This window comes from Toxorhynchites rutilus, chromosome 2 (genome assembly GCF_029784135.1).
Source record: "Toxorhynchites rutilus septentrionalis strain SRP chromosome 2, ASM2978413v1, whole genome shotgun sequence".
Classification (NCBI taxonomy): domain Eukaryota; kingdom Metazoa; phylum Arthropoda; class Insecta; order Diptera; family Culicidae; genus Toxorhynchites; species Toxorhynchites rutilus.
Window position 1 is genome coordinate 22312080 of NC_073745.1, and position 25961 is coordinate 22338040.

Below are 25961 nucleotides of genomic sequence, written 5' to 3' on the forward strand. Positions count from 1 at the left end.
TTTCCCGAGACATACGTTTAGCCGCAGTTTTCACATAATCACCAAGCCTTTATCTGTGTTTTTTGAAAACATACTTGGGAATGTTCAATTTACAAGATAAATATTAGATGTACAACGTAAGAAGTTGGTCAGATAAGTGATTTACGTAGAATTTAATTTGTCTTTTGACACTTTAAAAGCTGTCTGACTTGATGCCAAATCGAGTTTTCAAAGTGATCCGAAATGGAGGTGGACATACTAAATATTAGCTACCGATTGGACTCGAAATTTGCCGCACAAATTTTGTTTTATTGAAATTTTAGGATGCGGCTAAACGAATGTCCACCCTGATTCCACATATTTGAATTACTTGGAAAACAAAAAGTAGTGAATTTATACTTTTTTTTAGAATGAATTCGATGAAAATAAACAATAATCGACTTTTATGAGCAAAACTGTACAAATAATTGACTTATTTTTGAAAATATTGAGGAAAAATAGGGTGCGGCTAAACGAATGTCTACCGAATGTCGAATGTCGAGTCGGTAGAGGAAAATAGCGACTAAAAGCTCGACTGGCTGTTTAGTCGTTTTGGCGGAGAGACTGCGTGAAGAAGCCAAAAGTCATTACTAACTGAATACGGGTATAGTCAGTCAGATAGTCAGCTGACTATCCTCAGTTGACTATGTCTATGCAGAGCACTGATTAAGATACTATTTATGAACAACAAATTTATAATATTATGTTTCGGCCCTGTGAAGCTAACGCAATCGAGCCGTACAAATAAACAAGTTGGAAAAAAAATCGAAAACAAGATCTGGTTTTATTCCGAAAGTAATGTTTTTCAAACAAAACTAGCTCATTGGCTTCAATTTGATATATCGATCATCTAAATCGGTCCAGCAGTTCGAATGTTATGAATTTAAAAAAAGTCATTTTTGGAAAAAAAAAAAGGGGGAAAATGATTTTTTGGGCAACCCTAAAATAGAAATGGTCACCTTGATGAAAAAAAAAAAAATAAAAATACTGGGCTAATAATTTACGATGAAAAATAGAACTACCAATTTTCATGAAAATCTGACAATCACTATATCGGTTTGGCATGGAATTTAATTTTGTGCTTGATCCACTCTCACCCCCACTCAGTGTAAATAAGAGATTTTTTCGAAAATATTGAAATTCGAATGGAAAAAAATGTTTGATGTTCAAAATCAGTAATGTCTCATCTGGCAAGACTTTAAAAAATCATTCTATCCAACATTTACAATTTTAGAAGTTCTGTAAGGTACACCGGGGTAAGTGGATACAATAAAATGAAAAGTCCTTCTTCAACTTAGTGTCACATTCTAAAAAAAATAGTATTTCACCGTCCACTCAACATGAAATAAATCTGAGGGTATTGTAAAGAAGACAGTTATGAAACTAGAATCTTGAGTTTTACTAGAACACTATAGAAGCGAATTGAAAAAAGAATACCAGGTGATCCACTTACCCCTATGTTAAGGGGTAAGTGGATCATGATTGTTCATATGGATAATAATGCAGAATCATAGGAGAAAAAAAGGCAAATATATCTTATTAACTTTTATTAGCTCAAATAGTGTATAGATTCATAGGCAATTGAGAAAAACCACAAAGTGAGTCCATCATTAAAAAAATATATAATCACTTGGCAATTGGAACAGGTGGCTTGTGTGAGGTGGGAGTTTCAATACCACGACTTGCTTCTCCATAGTTTGTTCAATCAGTTTCAGAATGATAAGTGATGAATGGCCGTCATATATCAGAACAACTGTCCGTGTCTGCGGAATCACTTTCAAAATTGGCGCTCGAAATAATTGGTGAATGGCTCAGTATCATTCCATCCGTTTGGAGCAGCTGGGTAAGCTAATACGGCAATATTCTCTTTGGCATGTCCTGCTGCTCACGGTGTGCTACTCTCCCTTTCTCTCCAACAACCTTCACACGAATAAGAAACTAGATTCATCTACATTGTAGAAACTACAAACAGAAACTAGATTCATCTACATTGTAGATTCGATCAGGAGGAACTCCATGAGTTACTTCTTCTAGGAATTGAAAATAATTAGCCATTATAAATGGATCGACATTTCTCTTTCGAGCAATCTCAATAGATTGAGCCTTCTTTTGAGATAAACCGTGACGTTTCTTGAAGTGAAGAAAATATTCATCTCCGGGCAAAGTATGTTTGACAGTATTGGGAATATGGTTTTCAGTCAAATACCGTGCGATGGCCTGTAGAACCTCGGTCTTGGTTAAGCCAAAACCCCATTTATCCATCGTTTCAATGCAAATACTTCTCTGTCCGTTAAATCTCTTTTGTAGAGTAAATCTAGGGATTTCATAGCATCGTGCAGTTTGGGACACTGTCATTCTTTTACCTTCTACAGCGTCAATGGCCGCATCTAAAGAAGCTTTAGAATATGCCGGTGCTGACCTTTTCTTCACGTTTGTCCAAGCCATTGCTGCTGGAATGATATAAGGAATAAATTGAATTTTCTATTGAACCAACAGGTAGAGGAATAAGCCAACTAATTATGCTGCACTCTAAGTAAACAAAAAAGATCCACTTCCCCCAGTTAAATTAAATAATTGGGGAAGTGTAGAATGATGAACATATTAGCTTATAATGCTTGAATCATTTGTTATTCAGTCTAGACTTGTTTGATATTTTGTTATAGTTGCCTGAAAATCAAAAAAATTGTTTTAACCATTCCTTTTTGCGACTACTGAAGAGCTAAAAAAGACGTTTCGCGTATTGCGCTTCATAAATATGTACATACACTAGATTTGTTCATAGTATTGGTGCGTGGGGTGTTGTTAGGGATCGATTCGTTATAAGACGTTCATTTAGATCGAAACGAATGTACAGTAGATTTCATAAAAATCAATTGATCCACTTACCCCGGTGTACCTTATTATGCTGGGCATGAATTTTTTTCTGAGGTGTTATTTGACGGCTATTTACACATCAAACTTTGATGAATTATTAAACAATAACTATTTGCACTACAGTTAAGTATTATGCATTGGAAGTAGTGGAGATATGCCTCCTATTGAACGGCTCACAGCTTTCAAAAATATTCGCAATATTGATCAAAATATTACTAATAGTAACTTTCACCCAATCAACTTTGACCCAATTTCACCCCCCACGACGGTACAACTATTTGTAACCTTTGCTCGGGTGTAAATCTTTCAATGATAAAATGGGAATACAAATTGAGCTTTTTTTCACACATGTCACGAATTCCACGTGAACTGATAGTGGCAAATATTTGAGAAACGAACCTCCAAAAATTTACCCTTTTTAAACAATCTTGAAAATCAGTTCTTATTATTTTGCTAGATTCTACCCTGTTTCATTTATGATGTTAAACATGTCGAGTATAGACAATAATATTCGAGTAGAGAAATAGAGTATAGTCAGTAGAGTATAAATATATTCAGCTGAAGTAAACAGAATTTTTACTCAGGCGACTACATGTAGAGAATAATTTAGACGGATGTAAACTAATGATCATTATGCTGAAATGTAAAAAAACAACGAGAACCTATTCTAGATCCCAATGATAGCGTGAAATGTGCATTCCACACATAAAATCTGTTTTACCATCAAGTCTCCCATGCATTAGGAAAAGGGCATTGTTACTTTTGGCAATTTTTTGGTGATTTTTTAAATATTTTTTTCAGCGTATTTGAAAAAGATTGTATTTTTTCTGAAATTTTAAACAATTTCATATATTCCATTCTTTTACCTAAATTGTTGTAGGTATTATAGTATTTGAGTTAAGTTTTTTTTTAATAAAAAAAAGGCCCTATTCAAAAAATAGTTCAAATTGTTTTTGGATATTTCAAATATGCAAAGTTGCTTAAATGGCCAATGTCCTTACACATTAAAGACGTTGGAGAGAGTTTTTTATAATCATCGAACTTATTCAAATACAGCGCGGACTCGATTATATACAGTCTCCGATTTCTTTTCTCTGTATATGATCGATTTTTTTTTATTATTTGTTTTTTATGCATATATTTTTCGTCTATGGGAAATAAAAGAAGAATACAATTTTTGATTCATCCGCTAAAAAGTCAGAAAACACCTGGAACATCTAAATTAGTGTATTTGAATTACATTTTGGAAGTGAAAATTTTAAAAGTTAGTCATTTTGAATGCGTAAATCTTAATTTTATTGCAAAAATTCATATTGAACTTGATTGTTTCTATCAGTCAAATTAAAGCTCACAAACCACTCTACAATTTGTTCTTTGACGCACAATTTCTATCTTTCTTAATTTCGCTGCAATATATAAACATTATAAATAATTCCTGGTGAAAATTCAAGCAAAATCTTCCAAAATCGCTATTTTTACCCTACAGCCACATCAATTTTACCTTAAATTCAAAAGGTCACATTTTTTCTTGAAATAAGTCATATTTGAACTATACAAAAAATATATGTCCGAGTCCAAAATTGTATATAATCGAATTACATATAATCGAGTCTGTATATAATCAAGTCCGGCCTGTATAGATACAAGTTGTTGTTCGAAGCTATGGTAAAAAATGTTCAGCATAATAATGTACCAATCGAAACAAGCAGCGTAAAAATATGAATTTCTTTATGAAAATTATCGTAATTGTAGCTTTTCATACATTTTACCCTATTCCAGTCCTATCGTTCCACTCTTCTTATTAAATTCACACATCTCTATGATTAAAGAAAGAAAAAGCCTACAATCCAAAATAAATTTTACCATATAATACATTTAGAAAATTATGAACCAACATTCTACAAAATAACAAAAAACCCGATAAAGGCTATGGATAGAGGGCTTCAATTTCATGTGTTAAGTATAATGTTATATGATTTCCAAAAAAAATAGACAAAACGACTACAATCAATAATTACGAAAATAAAATCACTTTTTCTGCAAGTTCAAAATAAAAATAATTTAATAGCTTATTGGATTCAATGTGATATGTCGATGATCTAAATCGGTTCAGTGATTCAAAAGTTATGAATTTTTGAAAAAGTCATTTTTGGGAAAAAGTGTAAAAAATAGATTTTTTGAACCACCTCAAAATGGAAATGGACACCCTAATGAAAAAATTAAAATACGGGTCTAATGCTTTGCGATAAAGAACAAAATTACCACTTTTGAAGAAAATCTGAGAACCACTATATCGGTTTGACATTGAATGGCTGAATTTAGACCAAATCTATCAATTCTCAGAACTATTTGCATGTTATAACGTTGCTTAAATAAATTTCGTCTACCAACTATACCAATAAGAAAGACAATCCTAAAAGTGTCCACCACCATCGCCATCATCATCAACGAAAACCTGACGTATTTTGCCACAAAAGATTATGCGATAATAATACCAACGGCGTTGGAAATGAATTATAACTTTCATTTCACCAAATCAAATATCAATGTTTTTGTCTAGGAATGAAACCCTTGTTCAATTTTACAACATGTCATTGGAAAAAAAATCACCAGTGCTGAGTAATGTTCCTGTTTTTGACGCCAAAAATAAAAAAGGGAAGTATAAAGAAGCCAAGAAATCGGTTGTACCAAGATTTTTCAGAAACCTCCTCGATGAATGTTAACTTGCGTGATTTAGATCTGTCAAAGAAATCATCTTGTCATAGGTCCCTGTTTCCCAAAAAAAAAAACTGCCCTACTGCACGACACTTCTGTGAAGAAAATTTTAGGACGCCAATCATGATTCTGTTTTTTTCTAAATAACCAACACTTTAGAAAAACTGAGTCGGAAACATTGGCTCTTCTACAGGAGTGGATAACAACTATGCGTCATAGTATCTCCACGTTTTTTTTTATATGAAGCGGAGTTGAATTTCACCTCGAAAACTTTTTACTGTTTTCCTTTTTTTTAAACAACAGAACATTCAAAATACAATTTTTTATCTATATTGATAGCCTCTTTTTAAAACCTACGATTGGGCTACACCGTTGTAATGTTTGCGGACATGATGGATGATTTGAGCGACACAAAGTTTTCGTATCTGTCGAGCAATTTTCGGGTTCCTTTTTTTCTGGGGGCCATTCATATTTCTACGTTTCTACGGAGGAAGTGAACCGGTGTCCTGCCACATTGTACTGTTTTTTTCGGAACAACTTGCGAATTATTTTTTTTTCAATTTGTAATCAGAAAGAGCCAAGTTTTTTTTAAATCTCGGGTGCGGCACATTTTTATCATGCGTTATAATGACTTAATTTAACCCTACTTTATAACAGAAGCGTGCATTTACAGACCATCATGTTATCAAGTAACTTATCATAGTGATTTTGTATTTAAATTAATTGGTTGACATCGAGAAAAATATGTATTCAGAGAAATTTTCTAATGTTATTTTTCTATATGTTTTTAAGTATCTGTAGTATGTTTGGAAACAATCGTTGTTCTTATCTTCAAATATTTTCTTATGTTTTTGGTTTTTGAGAAATCATGACATTTATGCCTGTCAAATCGAGGGTATTGAAGGATACTTGGAGAGCCCTTGGGTGTCTGAAGCGTTTCTAGTGTTATACTGAATTTCTGAGCAAGTTTTTTTTAATTTCTCCTTAAAAGTCCAGGATTTTTTTTCGTCCAGAATTTTAGGAAAATATCTTAAATATAAGTATTTTTTCTTTTACGTTTTGTTAAGAATTATGGTTGATTTTCCACACACTGTAGGCAATTATTTTCTACGGATAATTAGCGACACATCGTTCCAAATTTCAAGCGCTTCTACAAACGATGACTCTATCCCATATTTTCCCACAGAAACGCTTAAAGGCTTACCTCTGAAAGTAAAATTTGCGCACGAAAACAGACACCCACTGGTAGAGGTGACATGTTCCACTCAAACTCAAGCGGAAGCACGAGCAGCTAACTTTTCCACTTTCCGGCTTCCTCTCTGCCAATATTATTGTCGTACAACTTGAAGAAACCACAGGCTCTGTGCCACGAGAACACCGTTGACAAGACACAGGAAATGGGGTCATTTGTGGACGCTGTATCAAAAAACATTGACAAACATCATATCCTTGGCCGCGCGTTCCGTGTCTCTGACATCAGGATCGTGACTATCGTTGCCGTCGTCATCATCATTGGCAACAATTGCTGAAATTCGTTGAGACAGCTCTGCGCTGAAAATGTAGGACACCAAAGTCAGTTTGAATAATGTTTGCTACCACAGCACTCGAGAGTATGAATTCCACCCTTTCGGTTCTAATCCTGAGCAGCCAATTCAGCGAGTGTGAGTGTGTGTGCGGTAAGTGCTGCTGCAGGCAGAGAAAAGTAAAGAACGAGTTTCATTGTTGAACAGATTGCTGTTTCAAACGATTTTATATTTTCTCCACTTCATTGGCGCCCCCACCGACACGTATTGTGATATAGTCTGCTATGAAACATTTATGTTTTAATCGTTGTTTTGACAGGATTCTAAGCAAGAGCCTTTTTAGTGGGAAATAACTCTGCGGGCGCACACGATGGGAGCGCATGATTTCTACACCCACCCACCCCCATTTTTACGATGTACTTGAATCATTCTCGGTAATCTATGGGTGCTGATTGAGCGATGATGACGAGTGCGACGGATAAAGACCTACCCTATTCCAGCCGTCGAGTCGTAATCTGCCAGCGGAATAAATTGCAATGTGAGTGATCCCGGGAATGGATAATTCGACACAAAAACGTGTATTTGAAGGTAGTGCGCATGACGCACGAAGGGATGCGGAGTTCTTTAGTTCTTTATCATCTCACTGTTCGAACGAGTATCGTGTGAGTGCACTGGGGCTCGTGGAAGACCTGAGTGCGTGAGTGATTGTTGTTGTGCTTTTGAATGGGGTGAGAGCGCCAAAATATGGCTTCGAAATAAGTTTGAATGTGAAAAGCTTCAAAGATTCAATTTAACACCCAATTGAATTTATTGAAGTAAAATGAATTCTGCAAACCAAATTTCGAACAAATTACGTCAATTTATGCGAACAAACAAACAGTTGTTTTTTTTTCGGACATTTATTCACATGCATGACGTAATATTACTAATCATCAGCAACGGATGGCTACTAGCTTTTAACAAAACAGCTCTGAATTCGTATCATCGACGATATTGTGCAACTAGCTCGATGTTAATGCTAATTTATTCGCATGCTTGACGTAAAACTTGGCTCATGGTCTTATCTCACTCACATCAGGTGACAGGTGACTCACAGTCAAAAATACAGATTTTCTTCGATGGTAGATAGTTCCTGTGATTGGAAAAAGAAATCGCATTTGAAAGATTATTTCTATAATATCCAGAAGTAGTGCCCTGAATTTGCTGCAACAAATGCCAGTTACGAGGCAGAATCTGTGAGTGATACGGATACGGATACATTTACCGCGTGTCAAGAAGTGTAATCACGTTCGCTCGTTCTGTTCGTTCGATGAGGAAAAGAGGGTCTACGATCGAAGGCCAATTTTGAAGAACGATAATATTATGACTGGAAAAAAACATGCCAATAAATGGTTAACTTCAGTAGGACTTCGAATGCCTATGAGCTCTGGGTACGCTCTTACTGAACAATGAAAAAAAAATAGGTTCCTTAACTGAACTGTCGTTTGTGCAAGAGCGTTTGCATAATATCAGTGTCGCTCCATGCTTCCAAAGATATTTATTGTATGAAGAGAAAATAGTCAGAAAGTCGAATAGAAAGTAGTTACATTTTGTAACCCAACCGCAAACAAACAATTTTTTCAAAATTTTTTTATTTCATAACTGTCAGTCCCAGTGATCAACACTCTCCTAACAAAAAGCGGGGCTCAACGTATTAAAAAGTATATTTTTATCAGTTGGTTCAGTAAATCTATGTATCGTATTAGATTACGGTTTTCCCCCCTGCTGGTTATGAACCAATGTGTTCATTGTTTTGAATTATTGTGGTATGATATGTGTGTCGCGAAGTTTGAATCAAAAATAACATTCAGTGTTACGTAATAAATAATATAATCAGTAAAACGTAAATAGATAACATGAATATTTGTTTAAATTTTCTTATGAACAAATTACGAAATAAATTGACACTAAACTGAAATCTTCAGGGCCGTTGTCATACTTCAAATTGGCGTAGAATTCATGGTACACGACAGGATCATGTTTTAGCTCTTTTGATTTGCTAATATTATACAGGGTGAGTTTCATTTATGAGACCTTGTGACTTGTTTGTATTGTCATTTCATCATGGAAAAACTTACACCCAAGTAACGTTTACACATGATTGAATTTCAATATTAAAACTCGTACTCTGTAGAAAACATGTTCGGCAAACCTAGACCATTTTATTGTGTTGGGTGACGCAGTTTACTAAAAATTACTAAACTTTTGTGTTATAAATAATTGAATATTGAAAACACAGACATTATTTGAGGTATAGGCTACATTTTGACATTATTTACATGTATCAATACAGCCTATTATTTATAATATTAGTCATTTGCAAACAAATGATAAAATGTTTGCGTTAGCAAATTCCGTAAAAAATAAGCATCGTTAATTTTTCAGTTTTTGTTGTTGTTTCAACTATTTTGATAGCTGTTTTCATAATAAATGCTACGAAATGTACATTCACGTTTTCTTACTATTAGCAAGTTCATGGTCCCAATCGCAGAACTGTTCATTGATTGATCTTCTAATCGACCCCGTTGAATTTACCTTTTACTATAAAATTCCTAGTATTTCTAACATAACTCATCATTGTAATATCAGATTATTTTCAGACAAAATTCTCGTTCAAGATTTTTCAACCACTTGCAAATAACATGTTTCTTCGTTACATGGAATAAATGTTTTATACAGAAAATATGATAGAATAAAGACAGCCCTAAATCGGACAATTCCTTCCTCGAGTTCTGCTCTTATCAACACATTCGGCGATACTTTTTTTATTGGAATAGATCGAAGAATATATAGGAGTACGTTTCATCGTGCGTAGAACACATGGGAATTTAATTTTCCGAATTTTCCCTTTGTCCTTCATAGTTTTCCGGAAATTTTACAATTGTCATGTTTGGTTGGAATATTTTTGGTTGAAACACGTGTAATATTTTAATGAAACCCCATCTCCTTTCCTGAGGAGGGAGGGGTGTCATACCATCATAGAAACATTTCTCATACCCTAAAACCCTCACATCCCAAATTGTGCTTGATAAGTTCTCGAATTATGCAGAAATTTGTGTTTGTGTGTTCCCTGTAATTTGTGTTTCATTAGTATGGCAGCTCTACCTAAGAAGGGGGTTTGGAGTGTTTAACCACCATAGAAACATTTATTGTATCCTGAAACCTCCATATGCCTAATTTGGTTCCATTTGTTTGATTAGTTCTCGAGTTATACGAAAATTTGTGTTTCATTTGTATGGCAGCCCCCCCCCCTTTAAAGAGGGGGTGGATAGTCCAACCACCATAGAAACATTTACTGAACCCTACAACCTTCACATGCCAAATTTGGTTTCATTTGCTTGATAATTCTCGAGTATTGCAGAAATTTGTGTTTCGTTTGTATGGAAGCCTCTCCTTAGAGAGGGGGGTGGAGAGTCTAACCGTCATAGAAACATAAATTGTACCCTATAACCTCAATATGCTTAATTTGGTTTCATTTGCCTGATTAGTTCTCGAGTAATGCATCAATTTGTGTTTCATTTGTATAGCAGCCCCCCTTGAGAGAGGAGGGAGGAGTATCTAACCACCGTAAAAACATTTATTGCACCCTAAAGCCTCCACATGCCAAATTTGGTCTCATTTGCTTCATTAATTCTCGAGTAATGCAGAAATTTGTGTTTCATTTGTATGGAAGCCCCCCTTTAGAGAGGGTGGTGGAGAGTCTAACTACCATAGAAACATTTATTGCACCCTAAAACCTCAATATGCCTAATTAGGTTTTATTTACTTGATTTATTCTCGATTAATGCAGAAATTTGTGTTTCATTTGTTTTTACGATTTTTCAAAAATAGTAAAATTTGAAAAATATCATTTTTTAGAGGTTCAAGCGATAGAGAAATTCCTGCAGATTCTATCCATACGAGGAGTATCGTATTTTATCGAGAACAACAGTTTATCAGTGGTTTGGTGAATTAAAAATGGGTCGCACAAGTACCACAGATGCCCCTCGCTCTGGAAAGCGAAAAGAAGCTACGAATCCAGAAATCGTAAAACAAGTGCATCGACTCGTTTTAAACGATCGTAAAGTGAAGTTACGCGAGTTACAAACTGAACGACGAAATAAAGAAAAAACGACCCCATATGGCGAAGAAAAAAGTTCTGTACCATCATTACACAGCACCATCGCATACGTCCTTAAAATCGATGGCTAAGTTGAACCAATAACGGTTCTAATTGGTTGTTCACCCACCATATTCTCCAGACTTGGCCCTCAGGGACTGCTATATGTTCCCAAATCTCAAGCGGTGGCTCCAGGGAAAGAGATTCACATCAAATGAGGAAGTCATCGCAGAAACTGAGACATATTTCGAAGACTAAGACGTTTCGTACTACAGAAAGGGAATCGAAATATTGGAAACTCGCTATACCAAGTGTATTGCTCTCGAAGGAAACTATGATGAGAAACAAATACAGCTTTGCCCAAAAAACGATTGTTTTCATTAAAAAAACCCTGTACTTTTTAGCCCATGTACTAGTTGGCATAACTTGGCGTATGATTCCATAATAAACACCGTAAAGTAAAATAAAATAAATAATGTAAAATATCACTTATAATATTTAGTCGCACCAGGAATTCTTAAATCTTGCATCAGACAGATCTTCAAATCGATTTCTATCGATGTACTAAATAATCAATTTAGAACCTTGTTTGCGACCCCTAACTTTGTGAATCATTATCACAAACGCTCTGGATTTTGCAAATTATTTGTATGTTAACTACCGTTTCAGAATAATTCGTTTCTGAGATTTGTTTTTAATTCAAATTTTGTCAAAGTATAGGTTACGACCTGGACGAACAATCAGATTCAAAAAAAAAACAAATCGATTGAATTTTCAACTGTTTATTTTTCACAATAAAACCGCAGCGAAAGTTCTGGATCCGCATCTGGAAAAAAGAAGAATAAGCATGCTGTATTCATAACATTATGGAGAAAACAGTACATACACATATGCACATATGATGGAAGCTACCCAAAATCACAATTTTCATCATTATATGACCGATTCTAATAACACCTGTTGTTTTTTTATAAGAACGTATGTAGAAACATTGAACTTTTCAAGGACAAAACGATACATGTAGTTTTCCATGTAGAATCGCATGTAGATTCCATTTTCATGTTACTTTTCTTAAATGGCTACGATTTCACAAAGTATTGAAACTTCATAAATTTTCAAAAAATCGTATTTACATTTTGGTGAGTTTATCACGGCACCCCTATACGTCAAGCTTTGTTAAATTCTAGAGGTTTTCCAATTAAAATATGAAAAAAAGTATTGGAGGGGGTTGTTTGAGATATAAAAGTTTTAAATATTAAATACAATTTTCGAGTAACATTGCATTTCAAATGTTATTTGTTCTAAATAGTTAATTCATTTTCTTTTCTTTGTCACACATCAAATTCCAGTCAGACATCTGGATTTTGAGTTACGATTTTTTGAAAGGAAGTTCAAAGTTTCTGCATAAACCCTTATAAAAAGTCAATCACAATTGAAATGTATCATATGATAATGAGAATTGTGATTTTGGGTGATTGCCACCAGATGTACAAGGTTTCAAAAAAACGGCTCAGCGGCTGGCTGATACTTATCCATTTCGTCAGGAACATTCGGGATTCTTCTGTAAAGTTTTCAATAACACTCACTACGAGCATTTAAAGAGAACACAAACACTCATCATAATATAAACAATGCTAAAACAAACAATAATAATAGAACTGACAAGAGTTTAGTATTGAAATCAAGCTCGATTGACTTTAGTTAAACATTTACATTCATACTTCTCGAGTATCATTCGCTTCTGAAAGCTTTCTTCGTCATCTGAGCGCGAATGCTTCGCTTCAACCCCCAACCATTTCTCTTGCAATTCGTGAGATTGACACGGAAAAAACATTTTTTAAATTGTGATAGACGCGTAGAAATATTTCCTATCAATTGATGCAAATAACGTTCCGATCTGTTAAGAAATGTTCGAGTTATGAGCATTCGAAATACGGGTAGGGTTAGAAAACAAATCGACAGAACAAATGTATGGGAAAAAAGGAAGTTCTTCCAGTTTTCATGAATTTGAACCGTTTAGAGATTAGCGAATTGTAATGTATAGCATATCAAACAAATCTTAGAGAATTTTCGATTCGAAGTGAAAATAGTTATTAACCTTAACTTTATTTCATAAAAACGTGACTTGTTTTCTAATTTGGCACCCTTCCTGAAAGACGTAGTTCTACGTCATAAAATCAACAAGTCTTCCACTGCTGATATGCTTTCTTCATTTGTTGAGTAATGATTCATTCCAAAGCATGGATGATGAATTCAGTGAATGTTTGAATATTGATTTCTTTGCAATTGACTGTAGTGATGCTGTAGTTTTTTCGGAAAAAATATAAACGATCAAAAAGTCAGGCGAAACACTATTATTTCCGCTTATGCGAGTATTTATACCATGCTTATTAATTTATTTACATATCCGGTCTTCGCCCGAAGGAATATATACTCTGTTTCTGGTGGGATTTGGAATGGAGTCTGAATCTGATTCTGTATCAACATTACCTTTTCGGGCAACACAATATGAGCTATCCTGATTTAACCTGATTTTTTAAAATATATAGTTGGCAACCCTGACTTGAACTATTCAGGACATAGTCTGATATTCGCGAGCGGAAAGTAAGTTGAAGTTCTAGGAAATTAAAGGATTGTGCGATGGGTTCGTAATTGCCACCACGTAAGCATAACAAATCAACTTTATTCCTCAATTTTGTACAAAAATCGCGTCAGCCCACAGCGCTACCCGCTCGAACTCAGTCAGCATCCTTCCACTCCCGAACAGAGCGCTTGGCAGGACACTCGTCTCATCAAAGCAGACGTATCATCGCATCACCGTGTTGGCAGCCGGATTGTCGCTCACACAACAATAACAGTAGCCATCTCTCGCGAAAGAGGATGCACAATCTTCACTCATCTTGCTGAGTACCCGATTTTCCCACGGTTTTCCCTTCCGAATTTCTCACTCAGCCCCGTCGGTGAGTACTAAGAAGGCCTGTTGCGAGGCGGCGCGGCGGGGTGGTATCAATCGGCGGGTGGAAAACGAAACCCATAGGTCAACCGTGGAAAACGTTCGGCTCGGCAGCATAAACTGTATCACACTCCGGCTAGACGGCTTCAGTCTCGCTGCGAGTGTCTGTCGTTTCGGTGGTGTTTTGCATACGTTGCGCGTTGCTTTCAGAGAGCTTTTCGGGACAATCGGGCCTCTGTTGGGAGATTAGCAACAGCTGAGAAGACGGGGCAAAAGCGGGGTGGATAGCCTTTGTAAACAACAAAGCGCGAGTAGATTTCGGTTGAAGCCCGCGCCGCGTTGATCGGCGTTGGCCGGCAGGCTGTATAGTTCGGATGACCCACGGCACTGGGGGACCAACGTTAGGTTAGGGGCGGTGCACAAAACGGGGGTAACTTCCAATGGCACTGGTGTGCTAGAGTTCACCGCAGTGTAGCATACGCATAGGAGTGAGAAGACTAATAATTATTTACTGCTCTGGACCCTGTGTCAACAGCGCAATAAACTGCGTTCTTTTGATGGGCCGTGATTTAGTGCAGAGATAACGATTTTTCCGTCGTCGAGGATTATAACTCTCCAAGGTGTGTGTGAAGTACCGAAAGCTGCGTAAGCTTGCGGTTTTTATAAGGTGAAAATCGAGTGCTTAGAATTAACATTACAAAAAGCCGCCCCGCAGCTGGTCGGGGCCGAAAATGACTCGTATTTTTGTGATTTTCGGCCTATAAAAACAAATTTCACCCCTCGTCCGCAGCCCTCCTCCGGTTTCTGTGCACCAGGTGACTCGTGCCGGAAGTATTCGTGGGTTTTCGTGAGTGGTTAACACGATAACTGTTGGTGGCTCTCGTGGTACCCGTCGGTTTAATTCATCCCTCGGCAGGACGTGCCGTAATAAATTTATGGAATAATTTTGGCTGAAGAACAAGACGACGTTTTAATTAAGTTTCGTTGGCTTTTCGGACGACCCACTGGGGACTCATTTCCGCAGGACCATCGGATGTAATCATCGAGAAATTGAGGAAAAAAGCCGCTCATCTTGGCTTTTTTCAGCACATTCACACACACACACACACACGGGCACGGGCTCGAGATCAAGTAACGGAAGGAAAACGATAGACAGAGATTTTCTGCCTTTCTCAGCACTTAACGGAAAGGTGAGGGGGAAAACACAGAACTGAGTGAAGCTGATAATTGAGTTTTTCGCGCGCTGACGGGAAATTGGTGAAAAACACCAATTTGGACGTGAGTCTCCCCTGCTGATAATGGGGGTGTCATGTGTTTTTTCGAATCACTCAATCGAGGGATGAAAAATTGTTAGTGATAGTGAGGAGTATAAAGTTATTCTCGCGGAAGAAAAATCAATTATCGGATATTTTGCTAACAATTCCGTCCTCTTGTTTGGGTTCAGGAAGAGAGGGGAGGAAGAAAAAAAAATGGTAAAATGAAAGTGAATTTTCGCAAACAAACAGCAGCGTAAAAAATTGTGGGTGCAAAGCGAAAAGCGCAAACCGGAAATTGGTTCTAGTAATTGAATTTCTTCGTCCCGAGCTAGGGTGGCAGTGGTGCGGTAATGTTCTCAAGTGTTTATTGAAAATTTAGCGCGAAAATAGGTTCTGTCCACTGGAGAGTTGCAATTACAGTGTGTGTGATCCAAAGACTATTCCAGTCTATTCCAGGATGAATTGCTGAAAAATTCATCGAGCTGAAAAACGACAGTTCCAATTTCCCACGGTGCTGCAAATCGAATCTGAAAACTATACTACAGCTGAAGCCGCAGCAGCAGAGCATCTGTTAAAGAGGAAGCTGCAGCACCCAAGAACACTTTTCCTAATCTAAATATGTCGAGCTAAGAAATGGAGAAGCATTGCAGCACTAGCGCCTCTGGTGTTCTAGAATAACAAAACTGGAATAATAATTAAATTTGCTCTGTTTTTGCGCCCATTCACCGGATTCCCTCGGTAGAAGCATAACTAGCAATTCATGTGTGGTATCGTCGTTCAGAGCAGAAGCTTTTGGCTCTCATCCGGTCGGAGAACAATTGCATCAGTAGCAGCAGCAGCTTCGGACCCAACCGAAACAAGGTATGGTATCTAATTTCCTGTATTTTCGGATTGTATGCAACTCATCTCTGGAGGTTGCATAGAGTGTGCTTGAGCCGGCAGAGGAACCATGCTCGGAGTCGGTGCGATGCGTTTCGGAAAGTTTCAAATGTCGGTTTCACCCTGGGAGGGAGCTTGCGAGGAGGAAAAAGTAAACACCCGTTTCGAGTTCCGATAGAGAAGTGGCCTTCTTTCCCGGAAGCGGTCTTGAGCTGAAAAGGAGTTACGCTCTAATCCAACAGAAACCTTCCGAAAGTTGATGTGGTAGGGAAAGAATCTAGTGAGCGGCAAGCCTAGAATCTATTCTTCTATTACATTTTTGTTCTCAATCTAATCCTTTTTCTAGTGTTTCATGATGCGTGTATAATTTGTGAAAGAGAGCCTGTTCCATCGTGTTCTGTGATCATATTAAGTGTATAGTAAATTATCACAATATTTGTCAAGCTTTGTGCCAAACAATACCAATAATCTCCCTAATCTGAAACTGTTTGGCACTCGACCGAACCGTTTTGTGCAAATACCGAAATCGACTCCGGTTCAAACAAACTTTCGGAAACATAAACAGCGCCTAATATGATTCCGTCTTATGTTGGATCGCTTACCCGGACGGACTGAAAGATTACAATTTGTCTTAGATCGCTTCTTGGCTAACGTTTTTTTTTGTTTGCCTTGTCGGTCGCCAGGACAGAAACTTTCCATTCGATTTGTTCTCTTAAGCTAGAGACTATTTGACTTTGATTCATAATCTAGTTTCTGCATAAATATCTGCGAATGACCAGAAAAATACTGCGAGTCTTGAAAATGTTTATGTGAATTGATCGGTGTTATTTACAGTTACACACATTCGAACAAAAACAGTGTAGAACAGTAGTTTTTCAAAATTAGTGTGATTTGAGTATAAAGTTGGTTCTAAAATCCTATCTGTTTTTCGGAAAACGTTGCAAAAGAATAGATAATACAACATAGTATAAAGAATTTATAATAATTATTCTTCAAATATATTCATTTTGAATTACAATATAGACGGATTTTGCACTAACTTATCTTTGGGATTGGCAGTATTCTCCCAGAATCTATCCACATTGTATGAATGTGGAAATACCTAGTATAGTCATGTATTGGCTAAAAAGGTATCTTGCCATATTTTTTTTCCCAATATAGGGAAACTTCGATATAACGTACCCTCGTTATAACGTACCCTCGATATAACGTACATTTTACCTCGATATAACGTACACATTTCCAAAGTGTAAAGGAAAATTTTTTTCAATATTTTTTTTCTAATAGAACAATGAATTATTTTTATTGTGATGCTAAAACAAGTTTTGTACCTTCAATCAATTCCGAAATACAGCTGGTTTTGTGATTCCGGATTCTAAATGAATCAAGTTTTAATCAACAGTACGAAGGGAAACATCATGAGAAAGGCTGGCTACGTCTTCTGATTGAAGTTATTTAATAACTTTACTAAAACAGCAACACAATAATGTAATATAGACTACGTTTGTGAGTACTTTATTATGCTTCGATATAACGTACAATTCGATACAACGTACAATTTTGAAAATGAAATGTACGTTATATCGAAGTTGCGGGGCAGAGGTGCGCACGAGACAAAAGTGCGCATTGGCCTTTTTGAAGCGAACGAGCATAAAAGTTCAACAACAGTGCATTCGCTTGATACATTATTACACCTGCAGCTCACACATATGAATATGATGCATTTCATGAAAGTGGCAAAAAATTATGAGGTGAAAAAAGTTTTCCCGTGTTTTGATCTATTTTTTCAATTTTGGGGATGACGATTTACTAACCTAAAATAACTGGAAAGCTCGAAACTACACCGTCAAGGAAACCTTTATTCTATAGTAGATGATAATGCGAATTCGTTTTTGTGAAAAAGTTCAAGAGTTTTTTTTTTCAATTCGATTAGTTTCAAAATTGCTTGTGGGTAAAAGGTGCGCAGTGGCTGAGGGGCAAAAGTTCGCACCAGCATTTTGCTCTCAAAAAAATTATAAAATGTTTTCAAGCAAATTTTTAATGGGATCCACAAGAAGAAAACTGATTTGAAGATATGCTGTCGAGCCGACAGGGGCTTCGGGAGGTAATCTCGAAGCGTAGGATTGCGGCAGACCTCGGTATTTTTGAATCAGCTCTGAGGAAGAGGCTCATATCAGTAAGTGGTTTATGATTTGAATCTTCTTTTATCCATCGCCGGTCTCTTCAAACCCCAAAACAGCGCAACGAAGCAACAGCGCTCCAAGGCAAATCGTTGGAATCCCCAAAACCGAAATCTAAGATGAGGAATAAAAATAAACAATTGTTTCAAAATAATTCAAAATGAATTTCAAACGAAAATTGTTTTTATTTTCACCATGTATTCAATTCAATAACGGTTAAGTTTCGTTTATGTTTATGTTTTCACAATAAACTTCAAATAAATATTGTTTTGTTTTTCAACAATGAGTTTCAAATGAATCAAGTGAAGGTAACTATGCATTTATAAACTTGATCTATAAAAATAAAAATTATTTGGTGTCCGTTCCTTACGATTTCTCTCAAGAACAGAGTAACGGATTTAAACAGTCAGTATCAGGATTGAGATAGTCTACATCAGGTTTATATGTGAAAAAAAGAAATTATATACAAACAAAACGAGTATAGATTATGTACATAAAAATAACTTATGTGGGAACTTGAGTGTTCGAAATGATTTATATCAATATATCAATTGTAGGTGGGACAAAGTTTGCCGGGTCAGCTAGTTTGTTGATAAAAAGAATTGTGTTTCTAATGTCAGTCTCCAACCTCTCAAAAATGTCCACGTGGTATGTTCGAACATAAGACCCACCCATCTCCACCCATAAAATATCATACAACACCCCCCTCCTCCCCACTGGATGGTGCCTACACACTCTAGTAATGATGCTTCTTTATTTATTTATTTATTTTATTTATTTATATTGATACTACATCCCATTGAGCAGTGTTTGCCAAATGATCCACTCATTGAAAAAATCGCTTTCGTTCGTTCAAATATGATCTTTCAGGAAACATTTCCCCCAGCGGTATTCTATTGTTGTTATGTGCTGCAAATCACGTCACAAAAGAGAACGAGACAACTCTGCATCGGCTCGCACTTCATTGCACACCAGCATGCAAGCAAAGCTATCATATACGCTTTCGGTGCAGAAAGCTTATTTTCTTCTTTGCTTCTAACATATGCATACCGACCTCTCCATGCATCATGAAACAGCAGGATCGTACGGACAACGCAAAGCGAAAGATTCATATTCAGCTAATGTAGCAGATCCTGATTTTTAAGTCTCAGAGAGTGCAAACTATATGATTATTTAGCTCGATAGAGGCTAAGGGAAGGGTAGTCAGATTATATTTTCCATTTTTAACGCCTCTATCCCTTGAAATGTGTATATTCATATAGACCGCATAGTTTTACTAGCAACACCGCTCCAGTGAGAAGCAAAAACTCTCGCGTTTTATCTCTTTTCCCATTCGCTGCTCTCCGCAAATGGTGACGTAATGATGACGTAATTTTTCTTGTATCATTTATTGCTTTGCACTTGTCTGTGCAGCTATAGTAAAATGGGACGATATATGCAGTTCAAACTTGTATACAGGCTTCGAAAATGGTATGCGATGTTTGATACAGATCGGATATGCAATAAACAGTCTTCGTTCCTCTCTCAGTTTAATCACTAAATATTACACAAGTGATTATTGACATTCATACAAGTATCTGAATGATCCTCTCACATTTGGTTATACTTTCGTGAGAGTTTACTTGCATGACACATTGTGTATCATTCGATTTTAATCGAAATCCAAACACTGCCATTGAGAGATTAGATCTTCTTCACAATTTTTCGCCAATAGTCCCGATCCATGGCTGCAGTTCTCCAACTCCCGTCTGCACCGATTCTTGCCAAGTCCTGCTCCACCTGGTCCAACCACCTCGCTCGCTGGGCTCCTCTCCTTCTTGTTCCTACCGGATTCGATGCGAACATCATCTTTGCAGGGCTGCTGTCCGGCAATCTTGCAACATGCCCTGCCCATCGCACTCGTCCAGCCTTGGCGACTTTCTGAATGCTGGGTTCGCCGTAGAGTTGCGCCAGTTCGTGGTTCATTCTCCTTCTCCATACTCCGCTTTCCTGTACACCACCGTATATTGTTCTGAGCACTCGGCGTTCGAAACTCCAAGCGCTTGTGAGTCCTCTTCAAGCATCGTCCATGCTTCGTGCCCATAGAGAACAACCGGTCGAATTAGGGATTTGTACATGGTACACTTCGTACGGGGTCGGAGTTTGTTGGACCTCAAGGATTTGGGGAGCCCATAGTAGGCACGACTTCCATTGACAATGCGTCTTCGAAGTTCACGGCTGTTGTTGTTGTCAGTTGTTATCAACGAGCCAAGGTAGACAAATTCCTCTACCACCTCGAGCTCGTCGCCGTCGATCACAACACTACTACCAAGAAGAACTCTGTTGCGATCAGTCCCTCCAGCTAGCATGTATTTAGACTTAGACGCATTGATCCCAAGCCCAATCAGCCCTGCTTCGTGTTTCAGTCGGGTATACAAGTCGGCTACCGTCGCATGTGTTCTTCCGATTATGTCCACGTCGTCGGCGAAGCAGATAAACTGACTAGACTTGTTGAAAATCGTGCCCCGCATGTTGAAGCCCGCTCTCCGCATAACACCTTCCAGCGCCACGTTGAAGAGCAGACAGGAGATTCCATCGCCTTGTCGAAGTCCCCTGTGAGTCTCAAATGATTCCGACAGCTCACCTGAGATCCGCACACTTCACCGCACACCGTTCATCGTTGCCTGAATCAGTCTTGTCAGCTTTCGGGGAAAGCCGTGTTCGTCCATGTTCCTCCATAGCTGTCGTCGGTCGATTGTATCATATGCGGCCTTGATGTCGACGAAGATGTGATGTGTAGGGACCTGATACTCGCGGCACTTTTGGAGGATCTGCCGCAGTGTAAAAATCTGGTCCGTCGTCGAGCAACCGGGCATGAATCCGGCCTGATAACTTCCCACAAATCTACTTACTATTGGCGATAGGCGGCGGAAGAGGATCTGAGACAAAATTTTGTAGGCACCATTCAGGATTGTGATGGCCCGATAGTTCCCACAATCCAACTTGTCGCCTTTTTTATAGATGGGGCAGATTACCCCGTCCTTCCACTCCTCCGGTAGCTGTTCTGTGTCCCAGATCCTGACTATCAACCGGTGCATACACTCTACAAGTTTTCTCGGACCTCCCTTGAAGAGCTCCGCTACGAGGCCATCCTTACCAGCTGCTTTGTGGTTCTTGAGCTGATTAATGGCCTCCTTAACTTCACCCATCGTCGGGGGTGGTACGTCGTCGTTGTTCATTGCACCGGTGTAGTCCTCCTCAACGCCGTCTAGGTCTCCTGTCTGCGCGCTGTTCAGGTGTTCATCGTAGTGCTGCCTCCACCTTTCGATCACCTCGCGTTCGTTCGTCAAGATGCCTCCTTCCTTGTTTCTGCACATTTCGGCCCGCGGCACAAAGCCTTTGTGCGAGGCGTTTAGTTTCTTGAAGAACTTCCGCGATTCTCGAGAACGATAAAGCAGCTCCATCTCCTCACACTCTTTCTCTTCCAGGCGGCGCTTTTTTTCCTAAAAGAGATGTGTTTGCTGCCTTCGTTTCAGTCTGTATCGTTCCACGTTTTGTCGAGTCGCTCGTTGAAGCATGGCTGCGCGTGCTGCATCCTTCTCGTTCAGGAGTGCTCTGCACTCGTCGTCAAACCATTCGTTCCGTTGTCCTCGTTGTTCATACCCGATGACGGTCTCTGCTGTGCTGCTAATTGCTGATTTTAAGGAGTTCCAGCATTCATCGAGGGGAACAGCATCCAGTTCGTCTACCCCCGGTAATGCAGCTTCAAGACGCTGCGAATGATGCTTCTCCCGCTCCTGATCATGTTTATAAATACATAGTTACCTTCACTTGATTCATTTGAAACTCATTGTTGAAACAAAAAAACAATATTTATTTGGAGCATCATCATCAAGTCGTCTCGTTCTAGTTAACGAAAAGCAGTTTTTCTCAATGCTTATGTCACACACAGCGGTTTTGCTCGATTCTAACGAAGAATGAAATATAGATATCTCACAGTATGGTGCAATTTTGTTCGGTGTGGGCATCGCGTCGATTTGCATGCCGTCTGATGAAATATACTTCTGTGTTTTTGTATCACTTCATATTTTGAATATACATAAACAATTTTCTTACATCTATGGTTAGTAAGGTGGAAAACTGATTACTCGCGGTGTACTCGAGTTTAGGAGGGTGACATATTTTTAGGAGAAGGATGGGATATAAGGAAATTGTAACAATGTTGATGAACACTTTCATAAATCTATTCGTATATCTATAGTGTATTTACATTTCAACTTATTCTACTATTTATAGCAAGGGGACGAATTACCTGCAAAGGAAGGAAAGGAGGGTATAAGGATGTAGGGTGTGATTGTCGAAGATCTATAGCTTTAAGGAAAACATATATATGGGACATGTAATCAAGGTCTAACCGAGCCAACACATCTTTCACTGGCACATTGGGCTGTCTTCCTCGGGCCCGAAGGGAGTTTTCTAAATTCGATCTGGCGACCAGATACACCTCGCACGACCAAACAACGTGTTCGATGTCGTGATAACCTTGGCCACAAACGCAGAGATTGCTGCTGGCAAGATTGAAACGAAAGAGTAGTGCATCTAACAAACAGTGATTGGACATGAGTCGGGAGAAGGTGCGAATAAAGTCCCGACTCAAGTCTAGACTATTGAACCACGGTTTGAGGCTAACCTTAGGGATAATCGAGTGAAACCACCGGCCCAATTCATCTTCATTCCACTTGCGTTGCCAGTTAGCGATGGTATTTTTGCGGACTAAAGAATAAAATTAATTGAAGGCGATTTGACGCTGATAAATATCGCCTTCAATTGCACCTACCTTTGCTAATGAGTCAGCCCTCTCATTACCCGGAATGGAGCATTGAGAAGGGACCCAGATAAAGGTAATGACATAACAGCGTCTGGATAAAGCACTCAAAATTTCTCGTATTCTCTCAAGGAAGTACGGCGAGTGCTTTTCCGGCCTCACTGAACGGATAGCTTCGACAGAGCTAAGACTATCCGTTACAATGTAATAGTGTTCAACAGGTCGTGAGGCGACGCTGTCCAGCGCCCAATGAATTGCTGCCAATTCAGCAATATACACTGAGCAAGGATTCTGAAGACTGCGTGAGGTGCTAAAAAATTCGTTGAACACTCCAAATCCTGTGGACTCAACAAAACTACTTCGAAAGCAAACTATTGAAAAAATCTTTGAATATGAGTACCTGCTTAAAAGCTCATCTTAACCAAGATTTGTCGATGGCTGTCTGTGAAAGTTCTACAAATGTTGTGCTCGTCCTGGCAACCTCAATTTCTATTTTGATACTGTGTTGCGCAATTTTTTTCGCCACAGAATGCATCTTCAGAATATGCAAGAAGCAAGCATAGTGTACAGCAGAATCAAAACAGAAAAGAAATATTGAATAGAACGTACGTCGTCGTTTTTCATACCATGGGGATTGTACGAATTGTTGATTTTAAACGTCATCAAATAGATAACGGAATGGGGGCCAAATATGTAATTGCATGGATTCATGCGTGCATTGTTCTAGCAAGAATGAATCATGATTCAACCTTCTTCAACTGCGTCTACAATACAATACAACGCAAACCCATCGGTTCTTCTTAGGGCTACTAAAACTTTTAAGTTATTCTAGAAATTTCAATGCATTATAAAAATCTATAAAAGTATTATTTTTTGTTTTTAATCCATTGTTTGGCCTATAAAGTATGTACGTGTTATCATGACAACCATTACTGGAATGTTTGTAAAAATTTAAAAAATTGGTCACGGGATTTTTTTTCTGATTGGTTGAGTCCTATTAGTAATTATGAAACATTGCGCGATTCAAATCACTACAAACAACATTGTCGTGTGAGAAACATATTTCCACAGACAACTTGTGATATTTAAAGAAGTGCCTTTTCTTTCCTCAGTAAATAACAAAACAAAAATAATTTCATACAAATCAGAAAAAAAAAATAATTATCTCCAAAGTTTCGCCTCGGAATGTTTAGGATATTTTATGGTTTTGTTTAGCCAGTTATACTTACCCAAATCCATTTGTCCATTCTCCTTCCCCTTCCCTTAAAACAACAACAACAACCATTGGAATCAGTTCACTACAGAACCTACAAATATTTCACAAGCCAACACCCAGGGACATAAGATATCTAATCTGCATCCCCTATCGATATAATTGTTACTTGTTTCCACCGGCAATGTTTCAGATAAGAATAATATCATCGCTATTTAAACATAAGCTTAACAATGCCCTGCAAGATGATGGCTTCATCTCGTATTCAGCTAAATTAAATAAACAACCGAACGAAAAAGAAAAAAAGCAACCGAACGATTAATATTTCTGTAGGGACGGTATTCCTAATGAAGATTTTTATGTACATTAATGAACATCGATATTAGAAAAGCAGAGAATGTATAGTGTTTCGTGTTGATGTTGGAATGTCTATTTGATTTTTTTCCCAGCAGCTTAAAACTGAAAACATACAGAATTATCAAATTGGAAGATTTGGGAGTCTTCGTAGCCACATTGGTTGAGCGTTCGCTTAATGGGCGAACACAAAATTATTGCGACACCGAAAATGTCATGCCAATTTTCTTATAATGTTTAGAATCAAACCAAAATTTTAGGGTAGTTCTATACATATATTTACTTCAAAAATCAAAAGAAAAGTTAATCGATGGAGCCTTGAGTGTAAAATTGAACGCATTTTCGCTTGATGCCCTCCATCAAAGTCTTTACAGTGTCATCCGGTACCAGTTTCTCAGTTTTTTTTCCATTTTCTTAACATGTCCTCCTCGTCTTTGGCTGTCTTCTTGCTCTTCCGAAGTTCCTGCTTCATTATTGCCCAATACTGCTCCACCGGGCGCAGCTCCGGACAGTTTGGCGGGTTCATGTCCTTTGGAACAAAATGGACAGAATTGGCCTTATACCACTCTAGGACACTTTTAGAATAGTGGCATGATGCCAAATCTGACCAAAATAGCGGAGCTTCGTCGTGCTGCTGCAAGAACGGCAAAAGGCGCTTCTCGAGGCACTCAGATTTGCAGATCTCGCCATTTACTGTGCCCTTTGTCACGAAAGGCTCACTCCTCAGTCCGCAAGAGCAGATGGCCTGCCAAACGAGATATTTGGAGGTAAACTTTGACATTTTCTTCTTCTTAATTTTGTCGTCCACATCGAACTTGCTCTTGCCGGTGAAAAACTCCAACCCCGGAATTTGCTTAAAATCGGCTTTTATATACGTTTCGTCGTCCATCACACAGCAGCCATATTTTGTCAGCATCTTCTCGTAGAGCTTCCGTGCCCGAGTTTTAGCCGTCGATTGTTGCCGCTCATCGCGGTTTGGGAAGTTCTGTACCTTGTATGTATGTAGTCCAGCTCTCTTCTTTGCATTCTGGACGTAGCTCTGCGACATGCCGAT

The 25961-nt window shown here is 38.1% G+C and overlaps 1 protein-coding gene across 1 annotated transcript in view; it reads left to right on the top strand.

Moving 5' to 3' along the window:
- The first annotated feature begins 14375 nt into the window (after positions 1 to 14375).
- Positions 14376 to 25961, top strand: part of LOC129768226 (roundabout homolog 2) — a 331824-nt gene continuing 320238 nt past the window's right edge. The window contains exon 1 of the mRNA XM_055769718.1: positions 14376 to 16338. Coding sequence (XP_055625693.1) covers positions 16238 to 16338 — 101 coding nt within the window. The 5' untranslated portion in view covers positions 14376 to 16237. The remainder of the gene's footprint in view (positions 16339 to 25961) is intronic.